The sequence below is a fragment of the Mesocricetus auratus genome, unplaced genomic scaffold, assembly GCF_017639785.1.
Source record: "Mesocricetus auratus isolate SY011 unplaced genomic scaffold, BCM_Maur_2.0 Super-Scaffold_100676, whole genome shotgun sequence".
Taxonomy (NCBI): domain Eukaryota; kingdom Metazoa; phylum Chordata; class Mammalia; order Rodentia; family Cricetidae; genus Mesocricetus; species Mesocricetus auratus.
This window is the reverse complement of record NW_024429266.1, coordinates 104040908-104063373: the sequence shown is the minus strand read 5'-3', so window position 1 is coordinate 104063373 and position 22466 is coordinate 104040908. Positions and strand designations below refer to the sequence as shown.

The 22466-nt window shown below is 45.3% G+C and overlaps 2 protein-coding genes, 1 long non-coding RNA gene and 1 pseudogene across 19 annotated transcripts in view; 2 read left to right on the top strand and 2 right to left on the bottom strand.

The window, feature by feature from the left end:
* LOC101834311 (zinc finger protein 665-like) overlaps positions 1 to 22466 on the top strand; it is a 135354-nt gene that overhangs the window by 108233 nt on the left and 4655 nt on the right. The window contains exons 1-5 of one of the 12 annotated variants that reach the window (XM_040738002.1): positions 10023 to 10150; positions 15954 to 16088; positions 19586 to 19684; positions 20796 to 20922; positions 21669 to 21729. In XM_040738002.1, coding sequence (XP_040593936.1) covers positions 10148 to 10150; positions 15954 to 16088; positions 19586 to 19684; positions 20796 to 20922; positions 21669 to 21729 — 425 coding nt within the window. In that variant the 5' untranslated portion in view covers positions 10023 to 10147. Of the gene's footprint in view, positions 1 to 10020; positions 10151 to 10311; positions 10694 to 15181; positions 16089 to 18802; positions 19685 to 20795; positions 20923 to 21668; positions 21858 to 22466 lie in introns of those variants that run through there. The other 11 variants (XM_040738011.1, XM_040737999.1, XM_040738004.1 and 8 more) reach the window with 11 other exon arrangements.
* On the top strand, positions 1648 to 2088 carry LOC121136780 (annotated as a pseudogene).
* LOC121136782 lies at positions 5147 to 9892 on the bottom strand. The gene is made up of 2 exons (XR_005873920.1): positions 9737 to 9892; positions 5147 to 6183 (listed from the first exon to the last, which is right to left on the bottom strand). It is a non-coding gene; the product is annotated as an uncharacterized LOC121136782 (long non-coding RNA).
* The window catches only part of Ankrd24 (ankyrin repeat domain 24), a 32375-nt gene continuing 30869 nt past the window's right edge, over positions 20961 to 22466 (bottom strand). For 4 of the 6 annotated variants that reach the window (XR_005873916.1, XR_005873912.1, XR_005873914.1 and 1 more), the window contains one exon: positions 20962 to 21388. The gene's annotated coding sequence lies outside the window, so the exon portion shown is untranslated. Of the gene's footprint in view, positions 21389 to 22466 lie in introns of all 6 variants that reach the window. The other 2 variants (XR_005873913.1, XR_005873911.1) reach the window with 1 other exon arrangement.

The following is a 22466-nucleotide window of genomic DNA, read 5'->3' as shown; positions in this document are numbered from 1 at the left end:
GGTTTCTAATTTGAGGTTTGATTACAGGAGAGAGGATTAGTCCACTATCATCATGAATGGCTGGATCTTGGTGGACAGGCATAACACTGAGTCTTACATATAGATACACAGACAGGAGACAGAAAAAAAGAACACTTGTTTTGGTATGGGATGTTGAAAACTCAAGTCTCACCTGCAGTGACACCCTAACTAACAAGGACACACCTACTCAGACAAGGGCGTACAGCATAATGGTGAGCACGATCATGAAAGGAATGCAACCTAAGTAGAGCTCTAGAGGAAAAGACAGACAGACCAAAGGAAGCATGTATCTCCCAGAAACAGTGTGGATATAGTCCCTCTGGCTGGACATTAAGCTTCCTATAAATATAACCCTCTCTATCCCATCCAAGAAGAAATTAAACATGTGAGGCCTCCAAGCTTGGATTTAAGTATCTACCATTTCTCTGAGTGCATTATCCCTCGTTTTCCTCCCTACCCAGTTCCCTCAGAAAACCTTGGAAACCCTGCACTATGTCTAGTGAAGAAATGATTGCTATCTCTTGGTGTGGTGTGGTTAAGTGTGACTGTTGCAGATAAAGACATCTGGGAAGAATTGCCTCACACGGCTACTAAAGTTTTCATTTTCATTTAACTATTTTAACAAGTTCAAATCTAAAGGCATGATGATTTGTTTGATAATAGATTGCTGTAGGCTCATGATGGGCAGCACATGTAGACTGATAACTCTGTGGCCCATTTTCAAAGGCTCAGCTTCCTCTAAGGTGAAAGAGCAGCGCAGCCCAAAGAAGTTGTCTGAAGATGATGGTTCAACCTTGTCAGACATCTCCAACATGTCTTCTGCACTTCACCCATGGGGAAAAACCGAAGGCTGCAAACAGCATCACACTCTGCCACTGGTCGGTGAAGTGCCACCAGGTCCTGGGTCATGTAGTCCACGTGGTAGAGCTGCCTACAAAGCTCCTGAACCTTCTCCTGTTCCAGGTCACATACAATGATAGCACCTTTCCAGAGAAACAAACCCAAGTGGGGAATATGCTGTCTCCAGAAGTCAAACAGGCCCAGTAAATGTATCCTTCACCTTAGATAGAATATCCCTGCGTGATCACACCAGTGAACTCCTGAGAATTTCACAGAGGTAGAGGGTCCTTGAATTTTGGTTGGATTTATGTCCCATCCTCTGGTTCATATATGTGTTACCAACAAGTTCCATGTGACTACTACTTCCTGTTCCATTCAATATAACATCATCAATATAGTGCAGTGGATGGTGTGTAAATTATATAGACTCACCAACCTCAGTATAAATGATAAGTGGAGTTTTATTAGGCAAAGGACTTATGCATAAAACAGTAGATGACTGTCATGGTGTTCTTGCTCCAAGGATGTAGACCCTGCCTCCCTGATGCTCTCTTCAGGGACCTCCCCCAATCTCTGTTCCTCTCCCTTTATCCAGTCATGTCCACACCTGACCAAAAGGCGTAGTCGCTGTTACAGGTTCACAGGCAAGTATATCACTACACACAACATGATATTTTGGGGAAGAGACACACAATCAAGGTCTCTTCTAGGGAAGTGAGCCTCTAACAGAGGTGCAGTCAGGTGCTGTGCTTCAGAAAAAGTCTAAAGGTTAGAAACACCAAAGTCATGTTTCAAAGACCTGTGTTACAGGTGTTTCATCATTTTATAAGTCATGAGTCTGAAGTGGCCAGCAGTTTGGTTCTTGAAAGATCTATGAATCATGTTCAGTTACTTGGACGAGTAGTTCAGGACCCTGTCATGAGACAGGTGGAAGGAAAAAACCCAGTCACGATATTTTCATTGGCAACAAACGAGATGTGGTGATCAGGAGACAGTGAGGTGTGCAAATGGGTGACGTCAGTCAAAAGACAATGTGTCACAGAATATCAGTGTTTCAACCGGGCCTCAGAGATGTGGCATATCAGTGTGTGAAAAGGGGGGCTCGCATACTTGTGGAAGGGAAAGTTGACTATGGTGAAAAATGGATAAAAATAACATGAGGCATCAACAACAATCATAGTTGATAACATTGTATTTTTGAGTGACCAGATGAAAGAAAAGGCATAGAATGGATGATTCTTCTTCGATCATTGTTTGGCACAGCCTCCTTCCCAAATCATGTATAGTCTATATATGTATATGATATATATGTATATGTATATAGTCTATATATGTATAGCTAAAGATTAAAAAGTTTTATGTAAAAAGATCCCTTCTAACTAAGTTATGACAGATTGTAGAGGTAACATATTGTTGTAGTAAAACTTCAAAGCTGGCCTTTCCAGCTCAAAGCAAATTGCTTCTTGTCCTTACGAACAGACACTGAGAAAAATGCCCTTGATGGATCAATAGCTATATGCCACGTACCGAGAGATGTGTTCATCCGTCAAGTAAGGACACCACATTTGATAATGCAGATGTATTTCCAGTCACTACATGATTGAGTTTTTGATGGTCAGTTATCATTCACCACAATCCAACTGGCTTCAGTGCTGATCAGATAGAAGAGTTAAAGGGAGATGTGTGGGAACCACCACCCTGAATCTTGCAAGTCCTCCGTGATGGAACTAATTTCTGCAATGCCTCCAGGGATACAATACCTTGGCAGAGGCAACTCTAAAAGCTCTATTTGCCTTTCCGACCTTAATAGCTGTTAGCAACCAGGCGCACCTTGGCCCTGCCCTTTGGGGTACTGGCAGACTGTGTCACCCCTGCACCCATTCCAGGCAGTACCCTGACTCTACACAGGCACAAAAGGTTCCTTTAAGAGATAGCTCCTCCCATTTCTGCTCTCTGAAGAGGCAGGCAGGTATTTGACCCCTCTCTCCATTTCTCCCTTTCTGTATCTTCCCCTCTCTCTCTTCCCTTCCTCCAATAAAACTTCCCAGGTAAGCTCTGTCTGCATTTCGTGTTTTCAATCGCCTGCTGTGGTTTGGACTAACCAACCAAGGTCTATGTCCGCCACATCGTAACAATAGCCCTGACTTGACAATGTCATAATTCTGCAATTTCCGTGTGTGTGTGTGTGTGTGTGTGTGTGTGTGTGTGTGTGTGTGTGTGTCTGCGTGCATACATACGTGAGTCTGTCTGTCTGTCTGTCTGTCTGTCTATGTGTATATGCTACTGTGCAAGCATGGAGGGCAGAGGAACCCATTTGTCCTTCTACCATGGGTACCAAGTACTGAACCTAGGTCCTCAGGCTTGGCTCAAGGATTTTTACGCTGATCCATCTTGCTATCTCTTACTGTTTTTGCTGAATAGTGTTACATTCATCGCAAAGTTTCTCAAACTTTCTGTTTGACAATATAGGTGTGAAAATAATGAAGGATGTAATAATGAAAACGGTAGTATTTCTGTGTGAAATAGCTGCAATTGGGAGGTGACATGGGCAGTGAACAAATTCACCAGGATCAGAGAAAAGCAGACATAGGACCAGCATGACGGCTCAGCAGGCAAAGGCACTTGCCACCAAGCCCGATGACACGATTTTGATGTCCTGGCCTCATGTGTTGGAGAGAATCAGCTCCTGTAAGCTGTCCTCTAATCACTCCATGTGCACTGTGGTGTGTGCAGGGATGCACATGCATGTACACCCCCCCCCACTCACTCACAAAAGAACTACTGCAAGTTACCCTGGTGTTGAGACACATATGCACACACAAACACAAATGAATTAATGTAATTTAAAAATAAGATAAACAAACAGAGGGAACAGTGCTAATATGTAAACTGTAGGGCACCCACAGTGAGTTCAGACAGTAGCTAAAAACTCTCAGCAGGATATCTGGTTCTCTTAGTGCTTCTCAGAGAAGCACACAGAGGTATCTTCTCGATGGAGGAGACAAATCAAATAACTGTGTACCATCCAGAAAGCTGAGAGTGGAGGTCATGAGTGACTTGGTGACCTTATTGCTATGTATGAACACAGAACCTACCCACCTTTTGCTATAGAGGCAGACCTCCCCCAAATTCCCCAGAGTGATTATTCCAGACTCTTCCCTCCCTAGACCGTTACCCATCCTTAGGGGAGATGTCACGTGTGCTCTATGACCTGCTGACCTCTGCTGAGAGCCTGTGAGCTCTAGAACCCATCCTCTTGGTCACATGTGCTTCATCAAATAGTTTCTCTGTAGTCACAGCCTGAGCTTTACTGTGCACCTGGGATTGGACTGATGGAGTCGACTGTGCCCTGGACACCTTTTCTCAAATTGTACTGCGTGGCATTAGACTCCCTGCCTTGAACTTAGAGAGACCCTCCTGCTTCTGCCTCTGCCTCTGGAGTGCTGGGATTGAAGGTGTGGATATCCATGTCCAGCTGGAAGAAGCTCTATGGTATGAGTTGTCTCTACTTTCTTTTTCTTTTTGTAAACTGATTATTTCATCTGCATTGATCTTCTTTGACTCTATACAGGTCTGCGTACCATGTTCATGCTCAGTAGCCAGGGAAACCTGACTGAAGTCAAATACCATGGAACTGGAGTTACAGCACAAGTGAGAGCAGCCATGTCATCAAACCTGGGCCTCTGGGAGAGCAGCCTGTGCTCTTCACCACTGAGCTGTTACTTCAGCCCCAATTCTCTATTCTAGACAATGTTTCCTGTCCATGGCAGCCTAGGTCACCAGAAGCCAGACTCCTGATAGTCAGTAAATGTAAAGGGAGGCTTTTTCCTTGAGAGAAGCCTTCCCGCCAGCCTGGTTCCAGAGCCACATCAGTCCCAAATAAACACACAGGAGGCTATATTAATTATGAACCTGTTGGCCTTGCTTGTTTCTTACTGGCTAGCTCTGACTTAAGTAATTACCCCATAATTGTTAATCTAAGTATGTCTCTTACCGGAGAAGTTTCTGGGCTTCCTACCCCGTGGCGTTACATCTCGACTCTCTGTGTTTCTCCTTCCCAGAGTCCTCCTGGACTCCTAGTCCCACCTATCTAGATTCCTATTGGCCAGCAGTGCTTTATTGACAAAGGACTTCCCCCCAACAAGTAAAGAGAAGAATCCTCCTGCAAGAATGAGATTCATCCTCCAGCATGGGTGAGATTCCTACTAGGTTGTTATATAATACAAAGTGGTCAACCCTAAAATTATATACACACAAACAACAAGAGCAGACTTAGCAGGCCACATTGATACTTGGGCATATTTATTCACACATATGTAACAAATGAAGAAAAAGAGACAATCAATTTGAAATTTTGGAGGCAGAGTAGGAGTTTAAGGGAGAGGACATATGAGGGGAAGGATGGAGGAAAGGGGAAAATGGGGTAATTACATTTTAATGAAACTTAATAAAAATAAAAATTAAATTAAAAAGGAATGGAATTCTCTGTAGTGGTGTCACTGTCCCAAGCCATCCAGCAGTCAGGGCTATTTAGGATGATCTCTTTCTGGTACTGAATGGAAGCCTCTGTAGCCTTCCTCTGAAGCAGTCTGCTCAGAGCCAAATCACCCTTGTTCTGAGGCTAGAGTAGCCCAGCAGAGGTGTTCTTCCTAGAATGGCATCCACGGTGTGACGGGTGACTTTTCCTTATGTATTCTGTTTTCTGTCTCTGTCCTGTGTATTTATGAGAATTCTGGCATTGATACATAGATCCTTAGATGATACATCTTGATTATCAGGTAACATTTGCTCCTAAGTAGTCTACGTTCCCAGTATCCTTTACTAGATTTTCAGCAAAGATTCCAGAAGCATTTCTGTTCATGATTTTTATATTATACATTTGTTCCCGCAGTTTATTGAGCTAAGACTAACATCTCTGCCTTTACAGTGTGTCCATGTTCAGAAGTACACCTGTTAACAGAGCATCCTTAGGTATAGGCAGACCTCACATGAATGTGTCCAGACTCCCTCAGTAAAAGCCCCCTGCTTCCTTTGCTGAGGAAAAGCATAGCTTTGGAAAAGTCTCATCTATCCCCACCCTCTGCAGGGAAGAAGACTCTCTCAGCGCTGTGTCTTAGCTGTGTTTGTTTTGTCTTCACACTTAGGAGGATGGGAACCAACAGTAATGCATATACACAGCACCTCCATTTCTATTCATGTTCAACTGTAGTTTTCCCTATTCTTCACTGGTCAACAGACTGAGGGAGGGAGACATCCGTGAGTTTGAGGCCAACCTGAACTGTACAGTGGGTTTCAGGCCAGTGAGAGGTATATACTGAGAACCTGTCTCAAAACACAAAAACAAACAAAAAATCTTAAAGAACCTGGGTGGTGGTGATTCAAGCCTTTAACCCCAGCATTCAATAGGTAGAGGAGGTTGATATCTGTGAGTTCGAGGCCAACCTGATCTAAAAATCAAGTTCAACATCACTCAAGGCTAGACACAGAAGAGACCCTGTCCCAAAAACACTTAAATTAATAGATATGGTTACTTTTAAACTTTTTTTGATTCGAGGTCTCTCCATGTAACTGCCTGATATAGGTCCTGGAGTGCAATTTTAGTTCCCTATAACAGCATTGTGTGCTCCTAACAGCTGAGTCATCTCTCCAAGCAAAAATCCAAGTATTAAGTCTCTGTAATTTTAAATCAACAGGTTTACTTTTTCAAACATTTAAAAGTTGATTCTTTTATCAACATAAAAGCATTCACACTAGTGATCTTTGAGAATTGTATTCAGTGAGTAGTCTTCCTAGAACAAAGAATTCCTATTTGTCACCTCAATTCTTTACACATTTATTTTTATTTTTGAGCCCAGAACTCACTGTGTGGTCCTAGCTGGCCTCAAACTCACAGATACATTTGCCTCACCCCCACATGGGTTAGGGTTAAAGGCATAAGTCACAATACCTGGCCACATTTATACTCTTTATGTACCTTATATACAACATACCACAAACTGATATTTATACTTTATATGTAACATCTATACACTACATCACAAACTGATAGGTAAATAAGAAAAATGCCTTTTAGAGCTCACATAAATATACCATGCTCAGCCGGGCGTTGGTGGCGCATGCCTTTAATCCCAGCACTCGGGAGGCAAAGGCAGGCAGATCTCTGTGAGTTCGAGGCCAGCCTGGTCTACAAAGTGAGTTCCAGGACAGCCTCCAAAAGCCACAGAGAAACCCTGTCTCGAAAAACCAAAAAATAAATAAATAAATATACCATGCTCATAGCATGCTTCTTTTAAACATTGTATGGACCTTCTCTCGCAGGTTTTTTTTTTTCAATTTCTTCCTTAAGTTTATTTGTTTATTTTAGTTTTTATTTGTGCATGCCTGCATGAATGTGTGCTTGCCTAGTGCTCTCAGAGGTCAGAAAAGGCTTGGGTCTGGTGGAGTGAAAGGAAAGTGAGCCAATTGGATTCTGGGAAACAGAATCCAGTCTTCTGCAAGGGCACCACAGAGTCTTGACAGCTGAGCCTTCTCCACAGACACTGCAGGTTTCTCAAGGTGGTGAGCCAGTACCATGGGAAGATGGTTCTACTTAATATTTCTAATGATGACAACTGGGCAGCCCAAGCACACCACCTCAGAAGAGGAAGAGCCGCTGTAGAACTCTTAGTCTTGGTTGTCATGTTCACACTAAGCCTGTGTAAATCAACCATAAGCCCATGCTTTACACTTGCCAGATACCCAGTGTGCTGCACGCGGGGATGCAGGACCCAGCAGGGTCATCTGGGTGGAGAAAGCCGTCTTCATCCCCTTCCGCTCCCGTCATCTTAGCCACTGTTCATAAGGTGTGACAATGTACCACGTGTACCTCTAACGCATGCAGGGGCTGTCAGTGACTGTCCAACCACTTCTGTAGTCAGCATCAGCGTGGAATTCTACCTGCTGGTTCCCACGTTGAGGTACAAACGAGCAGCCCTGGGAAGTGAATTTCTGAGCCAGAAGTCATACAGTAAGGCAGACTGAGCATGCCAGTGGAGTGCTGGTGAGGGTTTAAAGACCCCTCAGTGGAAGGCCTGCAGCTGGGCAGGGAGTCTTCACATCATTGCCGCTGCTGCTGGCTGCTGCTTCAGCGCTGTCACAGATTCCAGGCAGGGGTGTCAAAGTTGATTGTGGACTTGGGAGAGAGGGCCAGGGTGCCATAGTCCCATGTGGATCCCAAGACAAAGACAGACACTAACGGTCCAAAAAGCTGGGATGCAGAGGCTGCACGTGCTGTGTCGTTTGCTCTTCTGAAATAGGGTCTCTCCTATAACCCAGGCTTGCCTAAACCTCACTGACAGGATGTCCTTCTGTGTACATGTTTCTCTTATCGGTTGGTGTATGAAACACTGTTTGGCCAATGGAGGCCGGAAGACAGGAGGGGCTAGGAGATGAGAATTCTGGGAAAGGTAGGCAGAGAGGGCCAATAGAAGACACCATGTAGCAGATGTGGGCATTTCCAGGGATCGGATGGGATGGATAGGGATGGATTATGGCACTCGGGAGCCAAGGACTACCACAAGTCACAGTAAGCATAGCAGCCCTGCTTCAGAGAAATGCTTCCCCAGTGCATCAGCTCTGCTCCGGTAGGAGAGGGCTTCCTGTCGAGGTTGTTAACTTCAGCTCCATTCCCTGAAGAGTGTAACAACTTCAGTTCGCCAGGGGAAGGTTTACCCCAGCGAGAGTGTTGCAGTCCTGCCCGCTCTGCTCTGCCCAGGGTCATCTCTGCTCCACCGAAAAAGAAGATCTTCACCCAAACCTCACTCAAGAGATTTATTGGGAGGGAAGAATCCAGGAGAATGGCTGCCCTCTCTCAGAGTGGCAGAGGACACCCAGGTAGCACAAACAGCCACAAGCTGAACAGACATAGGGTTTATCTAGGGCATTTAGGGGACAGAGTTTTCCAGAGTGGGGATTGGTCAGATTCAATCTCTTGCTCAGGGATTGGCTAGTTTTCTGCACAGGGTTAGATGAGATCTGGCTCTGGTTTCAGGGCCAAAGTGTGCTTTTTTCTCTGGTCCTTCTTAGCCTTTTGGCTCTAGTTTTTGGGCCAGGGTGCATTTCTTCCACTGGCTCAGATTTCAGGGACAAAGTGTGTTTCTTTGGCACTGGTTTCAGGGTCAGGATACATTTCTTTGGTTCTGGTTGCAGGGCCAAAGTGTGTTTCCTTAGCTCTGCTCAAGGTGTGTTTCTTTGGCTGGACCTTTTCCCTAAGGCAGGAGTAACATGCTGGACTATGGGTAAGCTGTAGGGAAAAGGTGCCAGCCAAACAAACACACCCTGATCAGAACTGAGATAAAAATAAATCTGTAGACTCATATGTCAAGCAGGCAGCAAAATATAGCTTAGTCATCAGGATATTACAATGCTCTGTATTAAATATGGTGTTATTAAGTAAAAAAAAATAAGTTTGACCCCAAAGGGTTTTCTTGAACCAATCCTGTAATTACACTGATTGCCCTTTTCTAATTATCTCTGATGCATTTTTATATCAAACTTTCTTTTTACAAAAATGAAAATCATGTCACGTTTTCCACAGCTGTCCTGAGGTAGGACTGTCACCGAAACTGACAGGTTTCCTTTGTCCTTTCTCAGTTTCATAACAAACCCGACTAGTGCCCCAGAAATGAGCCTTCAGCTCCCAAGAAGCTGGACAGAGCTGAGGTCTGACTCGGCAGGTGCCAGGTCCCTGCAAAGGTTCAAGGGAACACAATTTGGTTTCTGCAGGCTGCCATGGCGCTACGAAGGGCTTGGGGCAGCCTTGGCCTTGCCAGACATGGGGTGACACCCGAGTTCAGGTGCTTCCTCAGCAAGCTGCTTCAGCGTGTTACAAGCTCACCTCGGCGTCTGCCCGGCCTGAGACCCCGGCCCTGAGCGCAGGGGAAGCGTGCGAGGAGCTCACTCAGCGGGAAAGCGCAGGACGACTTTGCGGTCAGCCCCGCGCTCTGTGAGATCCACGCCCGCCCTGCGGGTCCGGGAAAGGAAACTCTGCCCTGGGCGAAGTCGGGGCCGGGAACCCGGGCTCCGCACCCTTCACTCTGCGTCCCTGAGGGAGCTGCGCCCGTCACTCAGGCCACACCGGCCAATCAGCGCCCGCCATCGCACCGTCAGTCAGAGCGGGGCGGGCACTTCCGGTCCGCCATGCCGCAGTTCGCCCGCCCGGGACCCAGGGAGCCGCTCGCGTTCCGTGGGCCGCGCTGTGAGCCGCCGCCGGGACCTGTGAGGAGCGCGGGGCGAGCGCGGAGCCGCCATGGTGAGCGAGGGCCGCCGTGCGCACGCGGGGAGGGGCCGCGGAGCCGCTGCGGGGCCTCCCGGGCCTGCGGTCACGTGAGCCCCGCCGTCCACGCCGCCGCCGGTCCCGAGGCCTCTGATCGTCTTCGTCCGCGGCGGAATCGCGCGGGACGGGGCGTGGGGGCCGTGCGCGGTCGGGCCGCACGTGACGTCACCACGCAGCGCGCTGCCGTCCCCAGCGTCTCCCGGACGCTGTGCCCTGGGCGCCGAGCGCTCAGCTCAGGAGCGCATGCGTGGACTCGGTGCCGGGCGCAGAGTCCGCGTCGGGAGCGCATTTGCTGCGGACGCCGCGGAGGCCGGGCACCGGGTCAGCGCGACCAGACTTAAATCCCCCGCAACTAGTTGCTAGCATCTCGGGTGATGGTTTGCCACGATGTTAGTGCCGGGAAGAGAACCCAGGTCTTCTGCAAGAGCTGATGTCTCTCCATTCCTAAACGTGACAGATTTTCAAAACTTTGTATGTGTGCATGCACAAGCACATGCTGAAAAGACAATGTTAAGAGAGGTGAGGTTTGCTTAAAAGTCTGTCTTTCGGGACTGAGAGGTGACTCGGTAGGTGTGCTGGCTACATTTGATCAGCTTGACTTACTCTAGAGTCACACTGGTCTGTAGGCAAATCCATGGTGTATTTTCTTCTGTTGGGGTACCCCGAATTGAGGAGGGGTCCCCAAGCTGGATTCGTCACCCCAAGAATCAAGAGTCCACGTGCCAATTGATGCAGCACGCAAGAGGCTTTAATTAGGCATCTGCAGATGGGCCTCTCGGTCAGCTTTTAGACCGATTGGCCCCGAGGTTCAGTTACAATCAGCTTTTAAAGACAAAAACCACAAGCCTTTGGGAGGGGGTCCCTATCTTGTGACAGGGGGGGGGGGCGCTGTTCATGACTACTGACCAGGGGAAGTAGATGTCTTCCTGACCTACATGTTGTAAATTCCTCAAACCTTGGCATGAGTTAATCATCTCTCCCTAAGTAAATGGTGGTTATCATCTCCTTGTTTCCCACAAATCTTGTTTGCCCATCTCTGACGCCCTGGTCAGTTCTTCACAGATGGTCAGCAGCCCAGAATTGGCCTTTTGTGGGTTTACAGCCCTTCTGCAATTAAGGTTGCTAAACCATACATTCCATTCTGTGGTTTGGCCAGTTCCTGGGATGGGGTCCTTTGTTCACTTCCCAAGTTCTCTAGTGGGGTGCCCTCCCTGTTTAAGCTTATATTTTATTTCTATAAATTCGGGATCTTTCACTTCATTAATGATGGATGGGATGGGGCCCACCCCTCTGTGATGGTGCCACCCTGGGCAGGTGCTCCTGAGGAAGCCATGGTAGCAGGAGGGTAGTAAGCAGCATTTCTCCAGGTGGACAGCGTGTGTGGAATGCGTAAGCCCGTGGCGTATTTACGTTAGCAAATCTGTTCCTGGCCAGCTCCACTTAGAGTGTCAGACAGAGAGGCAGACTTGTTATTACTGAAGAGATTTTTTCTTTATAAGGTCTAAGAGTGTGCTCTAAGGTCGCCTTGATCCCAGTGTGTGGCCCCACAGTCCATTAACATTGCTATTTCCCAGAATCCACTCCCCAATTCTTGAGTTAAAGGTTTGTAGCCTTACTCAGTGCTAAATGTACCCATTTGAGTCACAGAATGGGTGATCCGTGTCAGTAACAGGACTTGTGTGTGGAACATGGCTTCACCCTTGAGAGCAGAATAGAAGGAACACTTCGTTGTATCATTGCAAGGGTAAACAGGCTATGCAATGGCTAGATTACAAGTTGTTTAATTTTAAGACAGTGAGCTGCAGGGGTCTCAGAAGAACAATCTGATAGGACAGGGTGAGTGACTTTCTGTGTATTTTCCAAGTCTGGGTTAATTCATGAATGAAGGAAAACCAAATTGGTGGGTATTCAAATGGGGCAGTTACCTCAAGCCACGGCAATTTCCTGTTGGGCAACTCGCATGTTGGTGAGTGCAGTCCCAGTTGGCTCACTTCAGTGGGTAAGAGGATTGAGACAAGGCATTTGGCTGTGGCTTGCTGTCAGCCACAGTTCTTGGCACCTAACATTTTACACAGAGAAGATCATGCGGTCAGTTTTTATGACGTTCCCTCTACCAGGAAACAACCCACTCTGTTCCACAGTCGGTAGAGGTGGGTGTTCTTTTGGTTTACTTTTGCCTCTTTGAAACGCTGGTTGTTGGTATCTGTGTTAGTGTTGTATTGCTTCGAAGAGACACTGTGACCATGGCAACTGTTACGAAGGAAAGCCTTTAATTGGGGCTGGCTTACAGGTTCAGAGGTTTAGTTCATTGTCATAATGGTGAGGAACATGATAGCATGCATGCAGACATGGTCCTGGAGAACTATTTGAGAGCTGTACATTCAGATCCTCAGGCAGCAAGGAGAAAAGGCCTTTGGGCCATGCTTGGGCCCTTGAAACCTCAAAGTCCACCTGCAACGACATACTTCCTCCAACAAGACCACAACTTGTAATCCCTCTCAAATAGTGACACTCTCTGATGACTAAATATTGAGTCATAAGGGCTTGTGGGGCCATTCTCAATCAAACCACTTCTATTCTCCATTGACTCCAAGTTACTAAGAACTTTATTCGTGGTTGTGGTGCACTCTTTTAATCCCAGCACTCAGGAAGCAGAGGCAGGTGGATCTCTGTGAGTTCAAGACCGACCTGGTATACAGAGTGACTTACAGGACAGCCAGGGCTACACAGAGAAACCCTGCCTCAAAAAGCCTAGAAGTAAAAAAACTTTATTTAATGTTTCTGAAGTTATGATTCATTTATTTATTTTGAAAGCAATGTGCCTTGTAGCCCAGGCTTCCCTGATAGTGTGTTGTTGATAGAAGTTTCTGTCCCTCCCGGTCCCGTAGCCATGTAGTCCCAAATAAACACACAGAGACTTACAATAATTATAAACTGGCCGATGGTGCAGGCTTCTTACTGACTAGCTCTCTATTAATTATTGACCCATTTCTATTAATCCGTGTATTTCCATGTGGTTTCAGCTTACCCATGATGCCCAGCCCTCTTCTTCCTTGGCAGCTACATGGCATCTCTCTGGCAACTGCTTCTCTGCCTTTTCCCAGCATTCTCCTAGTCTGGTAGCCCCTGTATACTTCCTGCCTGGCTACTAACCAATCAGCATTTACTCATCAACCCATAAGAGAAACATTCACAGCACACAGAGGACATCCCATCACCATGTCATTGAGAATTGCCTTGAATATCTAAACATGCCTCTGCCACCAGTACTGAGAATACAGATGTGCAGGTTGGTGAGAAGGAAAAAGATACGGGAATGAGTGTCCTCGTAGAGCCCAGGCTTTCGTCAGGAATCTGCTAGTGTAGAGGAAGCTGTGTAAGAATCGGAGTCCGTTGCCTACCTGCAAGCTGATGTATTCACAGCAGAGAAAGGGAGGCGGAGGGAGGAGGCATGAAGGATTCCAGTTTTGTCTGCAGTTGAAATTCCCAGTGAACAATTGGATAATCAGTTTTGGGTGACTGACAAATGTCCTGATAAATGTTTATGTAGGGGTCCACAGACCAGGGAAATCAAGAATTTGGATAAAGAAATGAGTTTCCTTGTAGAAACCATATTACCGTGGTTACGCTAGTTCAACCAGAACAGCAGAGCTGAACAAATTGGCATGGCCCCACCTAACTGGCCTGTTATTTTTCTGGCTGAAAACATACAGCCAAGAGAAAGGGTTTGAGTTATCCTTGGTGTGTCCCAACATAAATTGTCAGTCCCTTTTGCTTGTCTCAGTGTTCTAGAATAATTGTTGAGATTATGCCTCCATCGTTTGGGCTTCCCCTTTCCTCGATCCCAGCCCCTCCCCCCAAATTCCTCCTTGCCTTCAAATTCATGGCCTCCTTTTGCTGTATTGTTCCTCCTTGAGTTTTACCTATGGTTGTTTAAAAGCACCCTTCCCTTCAAACTCACTGAGGTGCGTGCCTTCTGTCCTGTCTCTGGATAAGAAACTTCGGGGGAAGAGAGTATACCTGTTGGATTTTTGGTTGTGAGCCTAGCCTTTAAAGGCTGAACCATCTCACCAGCCCACTGTACCTGCCTAGTATTAGCTGATTAGACACTGCCATGGCATACCCCCAGCACGTGAATTTAATTGTTGCATGTTTCATTAGTATGGCCTCAGTTCCTGCTCTAAGGGGTTTCTAGGTGGAGGCACTGACTTGTCCCCATTGAATTTTAGACCTTCACACAGCCAGAGACTCTGTTTCCTTGACCACAGGGCTTCTCTATTAGCAGGCCCTCATTACCACCTTTAACTTTGCTCCTTTCTAGAATCACTTAGATCAGACATCACAGCTCCCAAGACGCTTTTGGCTTCATTAACCTCTGGTAAAAATGAAACTGCTAAGAGTTCCAATGACGCTTCTTGCTTTTTTTTCAAGGAAGCTAATGATTCCTTTTGTTTGAGGACTTTTTACCCTAACCCTGGCCAATTTCTACCTCCTGCTCTTATCTCACCTCTCTGAAGAAGACTGGAGAGACAACTGTTCTGGCTGGACGGATGGCAGTATTGAGGCACCCCACCAGGGTTCTCTGTCACATCCTAACTGTCAGATGCAGAGAGGAAAGGAGGGCCTTGGCTGGTGTTTTGAAGGGATTAAAGTGCCCAGAGTACATTAGGCTGTCTTGATTGGCTCACGAGAGCCCCTCCCATTAGACTCCTGGTTTTCTATTGACCTCTAAGGTTAATGTGAGCACACCGTCAGCTTTCAAGCCCTTTGATAGGTCTTGTATGAGCTAAAAGTCAGCATGATGTGCTTCCCGTGTGGCGTCATCACGTCATATTTATGGGAAAACAATACTGGCTGGTCTACCTTGGCTGTAGGCAGGTGCTTCAGTGTGCACCTAATGTCTCACATCTGGGCAACATCTTTTTTTTTTTTTTTTTTTTGGTTTTTCGAGACAGGGTTTCTCTGTATCTTTGGAGGCTGTCCTGGAACTCACTTTGTAGACCAGGCTGGCCTCGAACTCACAGAGATCCGCCTGCCTCTGCCTCCCGAGTGCTGGGACTAAAGGCGTGCGCCACCAACGCCCGGCTGGGCAACATCTTTTTATCATGAGGAAAATATTAGTGAGATGGATTTGTCTACGTAACATCTCCTGTAGACTTGCACTTAAGGTCTGTGGAGTGTGATTCTTTGGTTGTTACCATTTCCATTATTCTTTGGTGAAACTTTCCTCCTGAGTGCTGAAGACTATGCTAGTGGCCAAAGTAATCTTTCTTACTTACTGTCAAGACCAATAGTACAACTGATCCTCAGGTGTCACGGGGCTTGAGAGGACCCTCAGTCTCCTACAACCTTTTGTACCACTTGTCCATCAATATGAGGATGAGTCAAAGCCTTGCTTGGCAAACTGTGGTTTCCTTTGAAATCTGGATTGACCCTCCTTTTGGTAGACTTGACAATGTTTTGAATTCATTGAATGGGGTTTTCCTGCTCTCCAAATTTACAGTCTGTCAATCTCTGTCATGTTTCTCAATATAATCCTGCATATTCTCAATCTAAATAGAAGTTGAACATGAAATGACTCAGACTGAATTCCCCTTTTAGAGATGACTTTTTGTAAGTCAGACAGCCTAGTTAGAAAAGGTACGGTATAGTTTATCATATGCAATATGGGATTAAGTATTCATAGTTTAGTGACTATAGGGCACCAAAAAAAATCTAAATTAACTAATAATGAGATAGTATTAGGATGTTCTTTTCCTAAAGCTTGTTTATTTCAAAGAACACAGAAAATGAAAGTACAGCGTGGGTTCCCAGGACATCAAGTGTGGACGTCAAAGTGGAGCAGAAGAGCCCAGTGTCTTTGGAAAACAACAGGTGTGGACGTTCCCAGACAGGGTCGGGAGCAGGACATGAGGTATTGGAACCCAGCGCAGCCTGTGTCTACAGCCTCCAACTGTCCTAGCTGCTCACTGGCAGCAGCCTGTCTAGCATCCTGCCAACGATTCTCTTGATTCTCTTGGGATGTGTATTTTCCCAAGACTGGCTCTAGGTTGATGCAAAGTTGCATGAGTCTTCCAAGTCTTACCATTACAGAGAATTAAGTCTTACCATTACAAAGAATTGAGAACTTTGAATTCCTGGCTAGCGTTGGAGGCATGTGGCTAAGGAAATTCCTTACTCCCCTGTCTAAGCCAGTAAATACATCCAGCAAACAATGTGTCAGAAATACACAAACACACCATGGAAGCCCAATGCTACCTTATTGGTATAAGTGGGTTAATGCCCTGAAGGCTCAGCAACACCAAGTTTATGGGTGTCACCATTTTGGATTTTGCCATGCAGTTGCAGTAACCAAGAAGTCACATGGTATTTAATTTTTTTAACTGAAACCATTAGAAAAGATGACAGCCAAATCACATGGCTGCTTCTATCATGATGAGATCACAAGCCACATTGGTACACAGCCCAGGGTTGCTTTCTACTCAAAGTTAGTTCAGTTCCCTGAGAAGATGAGCCCATCCACAGGGTACCAGGTCTGGTGAGATCCACACTGCCCAAAGTTTAAATGTGAAGTGTTACACCCTTTTCTTTAATATGGCATTTTAGTGAGGTCAGGGTGACTATAAGAGGGAATGGTACCAATGGCCTAGTAACACAGGAAAGAATTCTCTCAAGCAGAAACAGTGTTAATCCCAACAGCAAGAATAAGATCACTACCACTACTGTTGATTTGTGGCACGAGGGGAACCTTGGCAGATCCCATGGCAGGGGACAAACAATGCATCAGGCAAAACTTACCTAGGAAGGAAGTTTGTTGGGAGAATGGAGGGGAGAGAGAAGAAAGAAAAAGAGAGACAGACCTGCCTCCTCTCTGTTTCCATCAATTTCTTTCTGTCTTTCCCTCTAGAGCTCTTCCTACTTAGGTTGTGTTCTTTCATAGTTTATATTGTGCTCGACAGCCTCAGGCTCTTATGCTCACATGCTTGATGTAACATTAGGAGGCATGCCCTTGTGGGACTAGGTGTGGCCTTGTTTATTAGGATGTCACTGTGGGTGGGATTTGAGTTTTCAAAAACCCTCGCCAAAACAAGTGTTTTTTTTCTGCCTCCTGCCTGTGTATCAGGATGTAACTGTCAGTCTGCCTACCCTGATGCATCTTTTCATGAGGACAGTGGACTAATCCTCTGTCACTGTAATAAAACTCCAGATTAAAAAATGTTCCTTTATAAGAGTCCTGTTTCTTCACAGGAATAGGACAGTCCCTGAGACATTTTGTTTGAGTAATGTTTTAACATATTATCTGCCTGTATTCTGCCCATCTTGTATGAAAGAGTAATGTGCCGATTTCTTCACAAAACAGTCTCTGGCATGGTTATTATTGATGATTCATACAGATCCACAGTGAAAAAGAGCAACAAGCAGGGCAAAGATGTAGGTAGTTTCAGAAGGATGCCATGTGCCGAAACAGAGGTGGCAATTACTGGGGAAATTAGGGCCATATAGAAAAGGTGTGGTAAGCTTTTAACTATGGAAGGAAAAGGAAGGTGATTCCTAGTCCTAGAAACCAACTTCATACAAAACCTGCTGCTGCTGTTCCAAAGCTGGAATCCCATGTGCTGGTATCATCTATGTGCTACTTTTTCTTGAAAGACGATAGAAGCAAAATCTAAAGTTCATTAATTCTTGTAGACTTTCAGCTCAGCACTGTTGCAGCCATCTATTCGGCAGAACCATGGCCTCAGTGAGGAGACCATGAGTTTTCATGGCATGAATCCATGATGATGAAGTCTTGTTTGCATTTTGAGACACCTGCCATGAATAGCTGCATGTACAGAGTGAAATTAGCCAAGAGTAAAATGTGTAAGAAGCCGCAGAGAGGCACAGCCATCTAAGCCTTTGAAACTAAAGCCTGGTGCCTGATAACAGAACTGCAGGATTTGGTGTTTGCCCAACAGTGGTTCAGACTTGCCTTGGTCCAATATTTCCTTATTTCTTTGGAAAGGAAATGTGTATTCTATGCTATTGCATTTTGGGTAGTTATAGTGTTTTGATTTTATAAGATGTCACAGTCAAGAGATTGCTTTCAATGTCAGTAGAAACTTTGGACACTCAAACTGTGTTAGGACTGTTACAGAACATGGGAATCTTTGAAGTTAGACTTCATTTTGCATTATGGGTTGACTGTGAGTCTCATGATGTGTGAAAATGTGGTGGGTTGAATTAAAAACCTCCCATGTAGGATGACTTTGTCTCTGGTTTGTGGCTTCCGTTAGGGTGCTTATGGAACCTTTAGGAGGAGGAGCGTTTCTGGAGGAATTATCCTCTGGGGATAGGCTTTGAGTGTTTATATGTTCTCCACACTGTGTCATCTTTATATGTTTGTGGTGGTTGGAATTGAGCAACCTTCCTTCCCATGCAGCCATCACCACCATTGCAGACGCCATCCCTAAGTAATATAAAATAAACTGAGTAATTGTTTTTCCTAGCAAAGGCATTTTTCTGGCCTGATTGGTTTTTTTTTTGTTTTGTTTTGTTTTGTTTTGTATTTTTGGTTTTTCGAGACAGGGTTTCTCTGTGGCTTTGGAGGCTGTCCTGGAACTCGCTCTGTAGACCAGGCTGGTCTTGAACTCACAGAGATCCGCCTGCCTCTGCCTCCCGAGTGCTGGGATTAAAGGCTGCGCCACCACCGCCCGGCCTGGCCTGATATTTTTACTTTATATGTTCGGCCGTGGATTTGGCTTCTGTTCCTGTCAAGCAATTGTCTTGTGCTGTCCTTTACTCACGACTTAACTTTGCGTCGTTGGCAGAGGGCATCATCCCTTCTCCAGGACGGTGCATATTCATAATGTAACCTGCGTCTCCTGACTCATTGCTTCTTACTTAAGGTTTCCATCACTGCGGTGAAACACCATGACCAAACAGCAAGCTGTCAGAGGAAGCCGCTCATTTGCCTTACACTTGCATGTGGTTCTTCATCTTTGAAGGAAGTGAAGACAAGAACTTACGCTTGTATCACTATGCATCAAAGGAAGTCAGGACAGGAAGTGAAACAGGGCAGGAACCTGGAGGCAGGAGCTGATGCAGAGGCCATGGAGGGTGCTGCTTGCTGGCTCGCTCCCCATGGCTTGCTCAGCTGCTTTCTTACAGAACCCAGCACCAGCCCAGGGATGGCATTGCCCGCAGGGGGCTGGGCCCTCTCTGTCAGTCACTAAGAAAATGCCCCACAGTTTGCCTACAGGTGGGTCCTATGGTAGCATTTCCTCAGTTGAGTCTCCCCCTCTCAGATAACTAACCTGTATGAAGCTTGCATAAAACTAACCAGTGTACTTTGGATTACAGGTGGTAACATTCTCCCTACCTTCCTATATTTTTTTAAATTTTTTTCTTCCTTCTTTTTTTTGGTTTCCTGAGAGAGGGTCTCACTATATTAACAACCTTAGCTGTCCTGAAACTCTCACTGTGGACGAGTCTGGCCTCAAACTCCCAGCCTCCCGAGTGCTGGGATTAAAGGTGAGTACTACCACCCACCCACCCTGCAAGTTTTTTTTTTTAATGTGCTTGAGTCTTTTGCCTATATATATGAATATGAACCACATGTGAGCCTGGTTTTGACTGAAGTCAGAAGAGCATGTTGTCTCCAGTTAATCTGAAGCTACAAATGGTTGTGAGACTCTGAGTGGGGATTGAGGTTGTCTGCAAAAGCAACACATCCTAACTGGCAGCTACCTTTACACTCCATCTATCATTTTATCTTGTTTTTTGGATGGTTTGTTTTGTTTTGTTTTGCTTTTCAAGACAGGGTTTCTCTGTTTTCCTTTGGAGGTTTCCCTGGAACTCTCACCATAGACCAGGCTGGCCTCAAACTCACAGATATCCACCTGCCTCTGCCTCCCGAGTGCTGGGATTAAAGGTGTGCACCACCACCAGTCAGCACTCAAATTTTTTTATTCAACATTATTTTTACTAATTTTTTGAGAACTTTTTGATATGTCAATCAGTAACTTATTATAATTTCATTCATTCATAGGAATCTCATATTAGTCTTACAGTTTAAAGTGGGTAACTGCAGCTTTCTGAAAGATGGATACAGAACTGGACTGAACGTTTGAGTCTTTGGAGGAATTTTTATTGAGCCCTTGAGTGGCTTCTGTGGTTGGTTGGTTGGTTGGTTGGAGACAGGGTCTCACTATGTACCTCTGTCCTGGAAATTTCTATATAAATCAGGCTGGCCTCAAAATCACAGAGATTGATTGTTTCTGCCTCTGAATTTTGGGATTAAATGTGTGTACCACCACATCTTGTTCATTCTTTTTTTTAAGTTGGGAATTTCAACAGTGTTCTGCTGATGTATACTTGATAGTGTTGCTCTGTTTGCATGCCTCTCTGTATATCTGTTAGTCATTTGTCTTGCAATCCCATATCCCATTCAGTGGGCACAGAGACGGGAGGGACCATCTCCTTTTCTTTTTCCTTCTAAAATGACTTGGTGACTGCATTTGAAATTCTGTGACATGAAATAAATGTATGGAGTACACAAAATTATGTAAATATATTCTCAATGAAGTGCACTTTTGCAACGCAGTCTCACTGTTTCTCTTATGTACACTATGGGATACTTTAGGACACAGTGACCTATGAGGATGTGCATGTGAACTTCACTCATGAAGAGTGGGCTTTGCTGGATCCTTCCCAGAAGAGTCTCTACAAAGATGTGATGCTGGAGACCTATTGGAATCTCACTTCTATAGGTAGGAATGTGAACTTTACAATAAGGCGACAAGCATTTCTTTTTTAATTTTTTTATTCATCATGCATACCAACCACAGTTCCCCTTCCCACCAGTCCTCCTGCTCCCCCCATCCCAGCTGCTCCCAAATCCACCACATTTGCACTCCTCTGAAAGGGTAAGGCCTCCCACGGGGAGGCAGCGAAGCCTGGCACATTAAGTTGAGTCAGGAGCGAGCCCTTCTCCCCTGCATCAAAGTTGAACAAGTCATCCCTCCATAGGGAATGGGCTCAAGAAGCCAGCTCATGCACCAAGGGTAGATCCCGGTCCCACTGCCAGGGTCCCTCAAACACACCAGGCTACACGACTGTCACCCACATGCAGAGGTTTGGTCACATGCAGGCTCCACAGCTGATGGTCTAGAGTCTGTGAGGTCCACGAGCTAGGACAAGCATTTCTTGATCATTGATGTTCTCGTGAAATTTCAGCTATGAAAAAGGAAGAATATGCTGGGTGTTGGCGGCGCAGCCTTTAATCCCAGCACTCGGGAGGCAGAGGCAGGTGGATCTCTGTGAGTTCAAGACCAGCCTGGTTTACAAGAACTGGTTCCAGGACAGACTCCAAAGCCACAGAGAAGCCCTGTCTCGAAAAAAAAAAAAAAAGAAAGAAAGAATGTAATCTAGGATGGTTCTCAGGTTCAACAAAGTAGTGACTTTTTGCCTAATTTCTAGTAAAATATCACATACATTTTCTGGTACTGTATTTTAGGCTACAAATGGGAAGATCAGAATATTGAAGAACATTGTCAAAGTTCTAGAAGACACGAAAGGTAATTTTCTTATGCAAGCTGATACATAAGTACCTCTGAAGAAATTTCATTGTTCTCTGAAGCATTAAGGAAAGGCAACACTGAAAATAAACACAACTTTATGATAATTATTAAATTCTTACAAACTACTCTCTCTGCCTAGCCATATCAATTCCTGTCTGTCTGTACAGATCTCTATGGCTAACTAGTGGCTAGCACCACCCTGTGATTTTCAGGAAAGCTTTCTTTGTTAGAGTATAAACAAGATGTCACCACATCCCCCCCCTTTTTATTTAAAAATTTAAAAAGGTTAAAACTACTATAAGAAAAACTATGTACAATAAGTACAATAACTATATATAATATATATAAAGGCAATAAATATATCAACAATGTCTAGTTCGTTAGCAATTGACAAATTCAGAGAAAATACTCCATATCTATCCTATCTTGGTGATTCCAAAAGGTTGTACTAATTCACTTTCTATTGTACCTTACATTACCAAAACTATCTTCTTATGCTTCTTATGTCTCTCAACCTTACACACATTACACCTCTTTAGTGAATCCCTTTTCTGAATCTGGCAACAAAGAAAACTGTAACGGTCTAGTCTTCAAATCCATTAGAGACCTGAGAAGAAAATAATATTACTTGAGTAAGCGGAAGTGCAAACAAGGGACTTCCGAAAACATAAATGACAGAAACACCTGGCTGTCTAGACAGTCACCCAAGGTTCCTCTGCAACGTTGGGGCATCC